General features: G+C 60.0%; 1 protein-coding gene across 1 annotated transcript; it reads right to left on the bottom strand.

Annotated features, from left to right (window-relative positions):
- Positions 1 to 3,704: 3,704 nt before the first annotated feature.
- Positions 3,705 to 4,414, bottom strand: LOC135406280 (zinc finger protein 485-like; the record flags this gene model as incomplete). Its single annotated transcript, XM_064640703.1, has 1 exon — positions 3,705 to 4,414. A coding segment is annotated over one exon (624 nt), but the record flags the coding sequence as incomplete, so codon positions are not given.
- Between the last annotated feature and the right edge of the window lie 5,753 nt (positions 4,415 to 10,167).

Raw genomic sequence — 10,167 nt, 5'->3', positions numbered from 1 at the left:
AGGCCCTTCCGCTGCACTGTCTGCGGGAAGGGCTTTAAGCAGAACGGCAACCTTGTCAGGTTGCCTGGTGTATCCTAGGGCTAAGGTTGATGGTGACATTGGCTGCCTTTACCTGCAGCTCAGACACAGCCTCACTGGCCTCGGGAGCAGAGGGAACCACTAGCTCAGGGGCTGTGGGCACCGGCAGGGATTTGGGAATGCCACGTTCCTCGGGAGAGCCATCCCCTGAGCTCGTGGGGAGCAGCTCTGCCGGCCTGGCTGTGCTCCTCTGGAGGGGCACCGCAGTGCCAGTCTGATCAGCTGCCACCCAGGGGTCCTTCCCCACTGCCTGCAGGGCAGGAGGTGGCTCAGAGACCACCTTGGAGCTCCTGACAGAGGCTGCGGCCTGGGATCGTGTCACACGCTGAGGGGGAGAGTTTCCTTTGGCCTCGGCTCTGCTGAGCTCCAGGTTTTGTTTGTCCCGGAGTCGCTGAGAACATCGCACGGGAGGCAATGGTTTGAGGCTGCTCTTCCTCCTCCTGGACAACCTGGCCACGGGAACAGTGCATTAGATGGGAATGGGAGCCGAGAACAGCCCAAAGGCCTGGACTGTTCTGGGCTGCTCACTGCCACAGTTTTGCTCCTGCAGCAGGAACAGGACCCCCAGGCAGGTGAGGCCCATCTTGTCTCCCCTTTCCCTGCCCGGGGTGCAACAGGCTGTGCCCCAACACACACTGTGTCCTGCCTGAGCCAGGCCCAGGAGCACCATCTGGGGCTCAGCAGGCCCACTGGGGTGTCTGTGCCCCCGCTCACTCCTTCCCTTCCCAGCACCAGCTCCTTCAGGGAGAGCTGTTCTCCACAGGCCCCTGTGCTCAGAGACACCTGCAGTGCTCATGGAGCTGGGTCTCCTTGTGGATCTTCAACAGGAAGACAACTCTTCCAGGCCGGGCTCCTGTTTCATCCCCTCGCCTCCCCAGCTGGAGGCCCAGGCCCTCAGCAGGCAGCTGCCTGTCCCCACCAAACGTCTCTCCCGCTAAAGGCGGGCACTCGGGGCTCTGCGCAGGCTGTTCCACTCCTGCACGGCGGGACAGCCCCAGGATTAGGCCCCGCTCCAGCGCCAGGCGGGCCCGGACACCTCTGCAGTGCTTCCAGCACAGACACTGACACCACCACCCACCTGAGACACTGATTCCAATGCCTGACTGCTCCTGCAGGGAATGAGCAAAGACAGGACCTCTTGCTCCCAGAAACTCCCTGCAGGATGACAACACACTCGATTATTGCCAAAAAAACCAAAGATGGCTTAAGTCAGTTAACTAATTTAATTAATTTTGATAGTTACATAAAAAAGTAATTTAATTAAAACTACTATAATATGCCTTTTTCATATTTAGATATATTTACTGGGAATATAGACTTACATAGGATAGGTAATACTAAATTTAAATATTATAATAATTACCATATTTATAGGGCACAGACGTTCGTTAGACGTATGTACATAGTTAGATGATAAGAATTACAGAATAGAAGACAGAAGATTAGAAAGATTTGTTGTTGTTAAATAAAATCTGTACTAAATAAAATCCACCTGTTGTCAGCAAATGGTCCCATTTACACCTTAATTCGGGCTGAGGCATCTCTCCCTAATGGGATCAGAACACCTGGGCAGGGACACCTTCCCCCACACCAGCTGGCTCCAACCCCGGCCAACCCGGCCTTGGACACTTCCCACGGTGGGGCAGCCACAGCTTCTCTGGGCAACCTGGCCCAGGGCCTCACCTCCCTCCCAGGGAACAATTTCTCCCCAAAAGTCTCATCTCCCAGAGGTCACTCCCTGGGGCCAGGCTGCAGTGTGTTCCTCCCCAGCACTGCCTGCCTGTAACAGCCTGGGCCGACACAGGAGGGCTTCCCCTCGCCCACCCCCACCTAAGGCAGCAGCTGCTCTGGGCTGTTCCTCACAGATCCCTGTGCCATCAGCTGCAAAGCTCTCAGCAAGGCTGTCCTAAAGGAAGCTGCCCTGGGAAAGCCAACGTGCTGCAGCTCCAACGGGAAAAGAATCCCAGAATCAGGAAGGTTGCAAAAGAGCTCCAAGATCATCGAGTCCAACCTGGGACCTCTCCCTGAATCCCTGTAACCAAGCCCCGGCACTGGGCTCTGCGTGTGGCACCGGAGAGGCGAGGGGCCCTGTAACACCCCTGTAAGTAATCCTTGTTATTTTAGTTGTATCACAGATCAAAACGTGCCTACCCTCCATTTATCATTAATAATTCTCGTGGGCAGAAGAGCCAAACTGGGGCTCCCAGGGAAGCAGAAGCTGGGAGGATGATGCAGGACACAGTGAATGAAGGAAACTGTGAAATGCAGAAGTCCTCAGGGGAGGGCTGATTGCTTGGATCATCTCTGCAGCAATCCCGGCAGCTGCCGCAGCCACGGCTCCTGCTGCACTGGCCAGTCAGTGCAGGCCATGCCTGCAGGGCCAGTGTATGGGCACTGTGGCAGCACCAGGAGCAGGGGTTCAGAATCTGCCTGGTTTCAATATTCCAAGTCCTCTGGAAGCACATGGGACAAGCCCCAAGACAAGGAGCCCGAGTCCTGGCCCTCTTGGCCGTGAACTCTGCGTGTCCAAACAGAACAGGGGCAGAGGTGGGACCAAGAGGAGTCACTCTGCACCTGCCCTGAGTTCATGGGAATGCAAAGGGAGGATGGACCTTGGCTGAGTGCTTGGAGAGACAGAAGGTTGTTTCTCCAAGTGCAAATGCTCTTGAACCAGCCTCCATGACCAGCCTGTGTTTTTCTCTGGTGGCTGAACAGCCAGCACGTGAGGGGAGGGGAATGTGTGGGATCAGGGCACTGCTTTGGGGCCATGCTGGGAATTCTGATGGACTAAAAGACAAACACTGAGTGCTGCTCACGAGAGAAGAGGAATAAAAGGGGACACAGAAAAGTGTTGGCAAACAAGTCCTGAAATGGAACTCTGTGTGTGCAGCCTCATTTTATCCTTCAACAACCAAAGGAAAGGGGGTAAAAAGTGGGGGTTGGGAGCCCAAAACTGGTCGGGAGGAAAACGGGGATTGAGGGGACAATGGGAAAGTGGAAGGAACAGGGAGAAGGGTGGAAACGGGAGGGTGGGCTGGTGGGTCCAACGGTCCCATGGGGGTCTTTGGGCACAGGGGGGTTGGCAAAGGGGGGTGGCCCCCCTGAGCTCCCAACTTCCTGTGGGGTGCTGGGGGCTGCTGGATCCAATCTCAGCCTTGCATCATACCAACAGTTTCAGTTTAGAGGAATTACAGAGCTGTGACTGAACCACTTTTAATGATGGCAAATCAGAACTATTGATAGAAATGAACTTATTTAGGGTTACAAATGATCAGACAGAAGATCTTCATCAGAATTATTTACTGCACAATACAAACACTAAAACTACCAGGAGTACAGGGTAAGATAGGACAGTGCTCTACACTAAAGCAATTGTTGAAGCCATTCTACTCAAGCTGGCACAAAAGCAATAATTCTTAATTAGAGATGGATGGTACTCCCCCAGACCAACGCTGGTGGGGAGATCTCTGCTCTGAACCTCCAGCAGTGACCTTTGGGGGTCCCCAGCCAAGGCAGGAATCTCCACACAGCCTCCAGGAAGGGTTCTGTTGGAAGAAGCTGCCCCTGGGAAAGGGGACTGGCCCTTTGTGGTCGAAAGAGATGGAGTGACAGTCACTGCACTCCAGGGGTTGCCTCCCCATCAGGGGGTTCATTCGGGGTGGAAGCAGCGGCCGAAGCTCTTCCCGCAGTCGGGGCACTCGCAGGGTTCCCCTTACTGGTGGGTCCGTTGGTGTGAGGTCAAGTTACCGCTCTGGGTGAAGCTCTTCCCACACTCCCCACACTTGTAGGGCCTCTCGCCGGTGTGGATGCGCCGGTGCCTGATGAGGGTGCAGTTCCGCTTAAAGCCCTTCCCGCAGTCGGTGCAGCGGAAGGGCCTCTCATCCGTGTGTGTCTGCTCATGCCTGAGGAGAGTACCCCTGAGCTGAAACCTCTTCCCACACTCCCCACATGTGTAGGGCCGTTCCCCACTGTGGATGTGCTGGTGTAGGATCAGGGTGGAGCTGTCCCTGAAGCTCTTCCCACACTCCCTACATGTGTAGGGCCGTTCCCCACTGTGGATGTGCTGGTGTAGGATCAGGGTGGAGCTGTCCCTGAAGCTCTTCCCACACTCCCCACATGTGTAGGGCCGTTCCCCACTGTGGATGTGCTGGTGTCGGATCAGGTTGGAGCTGTCCCTGAAGCTCTTCCCACATTCCCTACACGTGTAGGGCCGTTCCCCAGTGTGAATGTGCTGGTGGGCGAGGAGTTTGGTGCTCTTCCTGAAGCTCTTCCCACATTCCAAGCACCTGAAGGGCTTCTCTCTGCTGGGAGGCTGATCAGGGACCACCAGCTCAGAGCTCTGGCTCAAGCTCTGGTCGCCTTTCCGGCACAGGCTGGCTCTTTCCTCCTCAGAGCACCCTGGGCTGGCTTTGGAGCCCCTCCTGCAGGGGGATCTCCGGCCCTTTTCCTCCCCGCTGCCTTCCTGCGCCGTGGAGCCCTTCAAAACGGCCTCTCCCACCAGGGTCTCACGGGGGGATTTGTCCTCCGGGCTCTCCGTCCTCAGCTCGGGGCCTGGGGCAGGAAGCAACAAGGACAGGGAGGGGATTTGCCTCCGGCCCACAGGGAAGGCCAAGGACATCCCCCCAACTCCGGCCCCGGCAGGACGGCGGCGCCAGCGGGGTTGTCCTGCAGCCGGGGCCATGCTCGGCTGACAGAGCCAGCACAACACCCGCCCAAAGGGACACTGACTTCCTCCTCACCTGCCTGGGGGGCCCAAGGCATCTTCCTCTTCCTCGCAGCCTCCTCCATCCCCCCAAGCTTTGGGAAGGACAAATCCTGATGGGGGGGAAACAAGGGCTGAGCACGTTGCCTTGGGGGTTCCTCCTGCCCAAGTCCATCTCTAGAACTCACCGGGCATCCTGTGACCATAAAAACCTCCAAAACACCAAGATTCAGCCCAGAAAAACCCAAACCACCCAGATTCAGGCAAAACCCCCCTCAGAAATAGCAAGAAGAGCCCCACACCCTCAAACTGCAAAAACTTGAGATTCAGATGAAATATACTCCAAAAATATGAAGGTTAGTCAAAAAAAATCTCTCCCAGAAGTTCCCCTTCTCTGGTCTCTCCCCTCTGGGGTTGGAGGGTCTCCCCTGTCTGGGATGTTTGGGGTCCCCCTTAGGGATGCTGGCAGTGTTGGGGGTCCCAAGGGTCCCTTCTCTGACTCTCGCCTTCGAGGGGTCACGTTCCCAGACATTCCCCCTCTCCAGGTTCTCCACTCTGTTGTCCCAGGGATCCCAGGGGTCCCCACTGTCCAGGCTTCCCCTTCTCCACACCCCCCGTTTCAGGCTCCTGAGGGTCCCAGGGTTCCTCCCTCTCCGTGCTCCCCCCTCCAGGCTGCCGGGGGTCCCCCAGCTCCGGCATCTCCCCGCTCCGCCCTCCACACTCGGCAGCTCCCGGGCTCCACACCCACCCCCAGCACTCCTGGGGGGCCCCAAACCCGCTGTGTCCCCCCCATCAGCACCGGGCTGACAATGGAGCCGGCGGGGCCTGACCCAGCAACACCAACCCCCATCATGGGGGGGACCCGCATCCCCCACCCACCACCAGGGCTCTGACCCCAACCCAGCCCGGCCCCCAAAAAACACCTCCCACCCACCCCCAACAGCCCCCAAGGGCACAGCCCTGCACAAGGGCCGGCTGTGCCCCAGGCACCCAAACAGCCCCACGGGCGGGGGGACACCAGAGGCTGCCCCAGGGCAATGAGAGCAGGGAGCAGATCGGGGCCCCTGACACGTGGGCGGGCTCTGGGCTCAGCCTGACCAGGGGCAATTTGGCACCAACAGCAGGGCCCTGAACGCTGGCTCGGCACAGGGGGCCCGAGCTCCCCCCTCTCCAGCTCTCGGGGCTCTCACAGCTCCCCCCTCTCTCCAGGGATCAAGGCACGGGGACACCGAGGCACCCCCACAGCAACCCCAGTCCCGCTCCCTCCCCTCCCCTCAGCCCCCCTCTCCCACCCCTTCCCCATCGGCCCCCCAAACCCCGCTCCCCCAGCTCCCTTTGGGGGTGACCCACCGCCCCTCGCGCTCCCTTTGGGGGTCCCACCCGCTCTTTTCGCTCCTCTCCCCCCTTTCCCATCGTGGCCGCTCCGCTCACCCCACAGCGGCAGGAAGGGCCGGGACAGGGGTGGAGCAGCAACAGCAACAGCAGGAGAACAATCGCCCCCCATCCCACGGGTGCCCAGGAAGGGGGAAATCGTCCCAAATATCCTGGGGGGGAGCGTGGGGGGTCTTGACATACTCAGGCTGCCAGCACAGATTTCCCTGCAAAGTCTGCAGGGAGTCAAGCTCTGCAGAGGAGACTGTGCCCCATGGATGGGATTGCAGAGGCTCCCTCAGGTCCTCAGCAGGAATCACCAACCAGGAATAGACACAAAAGGCCCCCACGAAGTTTTTTGGGGGAGTGTCCTGTAGGGAGGGGACAGTGTCACCCCACCAGGGCAGGGCTGGCAAGTGGGAGGCTGCTCCAGGGCTCTGCAAGAGGCCTCGTGCTCTGCTCGGCCCCAGCACTGGCTGGTCCCAACAGCCCCGGCTGCCCCCGGCCCTGGGCAGCTCTGCTGCCACAGGCTGTGCCCTCACCGTGGCCCTGCAATGGCCCTGCCTGTCCCTCCCCCGTGGCCCTGCCCGTGGCCTGTCCCTTGGCTCTCTCTCTGCCAGCTCAGTGTGGGGCACACGGGCTGGGGGTCCCTCCCAAGCCCCCCGGGCAGCCGGCGTTGGCTGGGGGGATGTGAGGGCTGGGCCTGCTCAGCACAGCCCCGGCCTCGTGCCCAGCACCTCTTTCCTGCCCCACACAAGAGCTTCCCGGCCCCCCCAGGGCTCCCCTGCTGCTGCCTCTGCTCCGGGCCCTGCCTTTGCTGCTCCCTTGGCTGGGGCAGCGGCTGCAGGGGGGGATGGCAGCAGCTTCAGCTCCACGGCACTTCCTGGGGGGAGCTCAGCCCGGGGGGCATGGGCAGGGACCTGATGGGGATGGACAGGGGCCCAGCAGGGACAGACAGGGCCTGCAGGGGAAGGCACAGGGACAACCTGGCCCCCCACACTGCCAGGGCTGTCTCTGCTCCTCCTTGCAGGCTCCGTGGCCAGGCACAGGTGGTGTTCCTGGGTGCCCACCATCTCAGCACTTGCAGCCGCTCAAATCAGCACCCGCAGCTCTGCAGCAAAGCCCCAGCTCACCTGGCACACAGGGGATGGACACAGCACCTGCTCGGGGATGGGCAAACACAGCTTTGTGCCTTCCCCACCACGGGGCTCTCCTTCCTCAGCAGCACCTCTGCCTTGCACTTATTCTCAGCCTCACCTCAGGGCCTGGGCTCAAGGACAGGAACCTGCAGGGAGGGGACATCAGGTGCAAGCTGAGGGCTGCCTGCTTGCACTGGGCTGGGGGCTTCTTTCTCCTTCTACAACCAGCCCACAACTCAGCCTGCTTTGCTAACACCACACATTTACAGACTAACCTTGCAGATAGATATGGACAGACATCTCTCTCACCCTGGGGATGGAGCCTCAAGCATGTGCTGCCACAGGAATGGCAATCAGAGAATCACAGAATCAGCTGGGTTGGAAAAGACCTCCGAGATCATCAAGTCCAGCCCTGGATCCAACCCTGCTGTGCTTCCCAGACCATGGCACTGAGGCCACATCCACTCTCACCTTCAACACCTCCAGGGACAGGGACTCCACCCCTCCCTGCCCAGCCCATTCCAAGGCCTGATTACTCTCTTGGCAAAAAACTGCTTCCCAATACCCAACCTAAACCTCCCCTGGCACAGCTCCAGACCCAGCCCTCTTGTCCTACTGCTGCTTCCTGGCACAACAGCCCCACCCCCACCTGGCTCCCCCCTCCTGGCAGGGACTTGCAGAGAGTCAGGAGGTCTCCCCTGAGCCTCCTCTTCTCCAGCCTCAGCACCCCCAGCTCCCTCAGCCTCTCCTCACACCACTTGTGCTCCACTCCCTTCCCCAGCCTCGCTGCTCTTCTCTGCTCCTGCTCCAGCCCCTCCAGGGCCTTCCTCAACTCAGGGCCCAGAGCTGGACACAGCACTCCAGGGGTGGCCTCACCAGCGCTCACTCCAGCCCAACAATCCCTTCCCTGCTCCTGCTGCCACACTCTTCCTCACACATTGGCCACACTTCCTCACTCCATTGGCCCTCTTGGCCACCTGGCCACACTCTGGCTCCTGTTCAGCTTCCTGTCCATCCCCACTCCCAGCTCCCTTTCTGCCTGCCTGCTCTCCAGACACTCTGGCCCCAGCCCGGGGGGCTGACGGGGCTTCTTGTGGCCAAAGGGCAGGACCCGGCCCTTGGCCTGCTGGAACCTCATCCCCTTGCAATCAGCCCATGGATCCAGCTGGGCCAGGTCCCTCTGCAGAGCCCTCCTGCCTTCCAGCACATCAACACACCCCAGCTTGGGGTCATCTGCACATTTGCTGATGAAATGCCTGGTTCTGCAGCAGCTGCAGATGCTCAAGGGGCAGCAGGACCAAGTCAGGGGCCGGGGGGGCCTGGGGGGATTTGGGGTGCGGGAGGGTCCTGGGGGAGCTGGGGAGGGGCTTTGGGGATTGGGGGTACAAACCAGCACAGACCAGTACAGACCAGTACAGACCAGTACCTCCTCACTGCTCCCCAGATCTCTCCTGGAGCTGGGCCACATTGTTGTGGGACACCTGAGCCCACCCCAGTGCCCTCCCAGTACAGCCCAGTGCCCCCAGTACAGCCACTGTGCTCCTGCTGCTGGGTGATCCCTCTTTGGGGGGGGCTGGAAGGGATTTGAAGGGGGGCTGGGGGAGATTTGACGGGATCTGGGGGGATGGTTGGATGGGGATTTGGGGGGTTTTGGGGTGCTTTGGGTGCATTTAGGGGAGTTAAAAGGGGTCTTGGGAGGTCAAAGGGATCTGTAGGGGGAGGGGATTCAAAGGAAAATGGGGGTTGGGAGACATTGGGGGGGTTAATGATGTCTAGGGGGAAAGAGGAGGGGCAGCACCAAGAGCAGGTGAGTCCTGAGACCCCCCTGGGGTTCCCAAGACTTTCTTGGTGTCCCTAATTCCCCCCTTAACACCCTGCGACCCCCCTGGTGTCTCCAATGTCCCCAGGGCCTCTCCATGGCCATAATTCCCCCTAATTCCACGTTCCCCATACCCCACCCCACTGTCCCCATACCCCACCCCACTGTCCCCAAACCCCATCCCTGATGTCCCCATCCCTCCATCTCACCCCAGGAGCCCCCCCGGACCCTCTGACACCAAACTCATCCCCCCTCCCCACCATGCTCACAGAAAGGCCAAGGGCATCTGGGGACACACTGGGGACAGCTGGGGGGCTTTGGGGGCACTGGGGGATTACTGGGGGATACTGGGACACACTAGGGGGAACCAGGGGGCACTGGGAGGGACTGGGGCGTTACTGAGGGACACTGGGAGGGAGTGGGGGGGAACTGGGGCACACTGGGGGGCACTGGCAGAGAACTGGGGAGTTACTGGGAGATTACCAGGACACATGGGGGGACACTGGGAGGTTACTGGGCCATACTGGGGGTTACTGGGTGCTCACTGCAGGATCACTGGGCCATACTGGGGGGCAGTGGGAGGTCACTGGGACACACTGGCTGGTCACTGAGGGGGTTACTGGGCCATACTGAGGGTCACTGGGAGGTCACTGGGATATACTGGGGGCACTGGGATCCCCTTACCCAGATGTGGTACATCTTCCCCCCGGATTTTCGGGGCATCCCTAGGACCCCTCCCCTGGGAGCTGGGGGACCCCCTGAACCCACTGCTGGGCTTTAGGGGACCCCCTAAAATCCCCTCAAAACCCCTGAAATCCCCCCCTCGACCCATCGAAACCTCCTCAAGGACCCCTCATCCCTCCCCAGCACCCCCTAAACCCTCTCAGTGACCCGCAAAACCCACTTGAGACTCCCCAAGCCCATTCAGGGACCCCCAATCCCCCTCACGGACCCTCAGAACCGTCTGGGACACCTTAAACCCCCTAGAGACCCCAAAACTGCCTCGAAGGTCCCCGCAAAGCCCCCCAGGAACCCCAAACCTCCTCAAAGACCCCCAA

The sequence above is a fragment of the Pseudopipra pipra genome, chromosome W, assembly GCF_036250125.1.
Source record: "Pseudopipra pipra isolate bDixPip1 chromosome W, bDixPip1.hap1, whole genome shotgun sequence".
Taxonomy (NCBI): Eukaryota; Metazoa; Chordata; class Aves; order Passeriformes; family Pipridae; genus Pseudopipra; species Pseudopipra pipra.
Note: the sequence above shows the minus strand (reverse complement) of the source record. Positions and strands in the feature narration are given on the sequence as shown.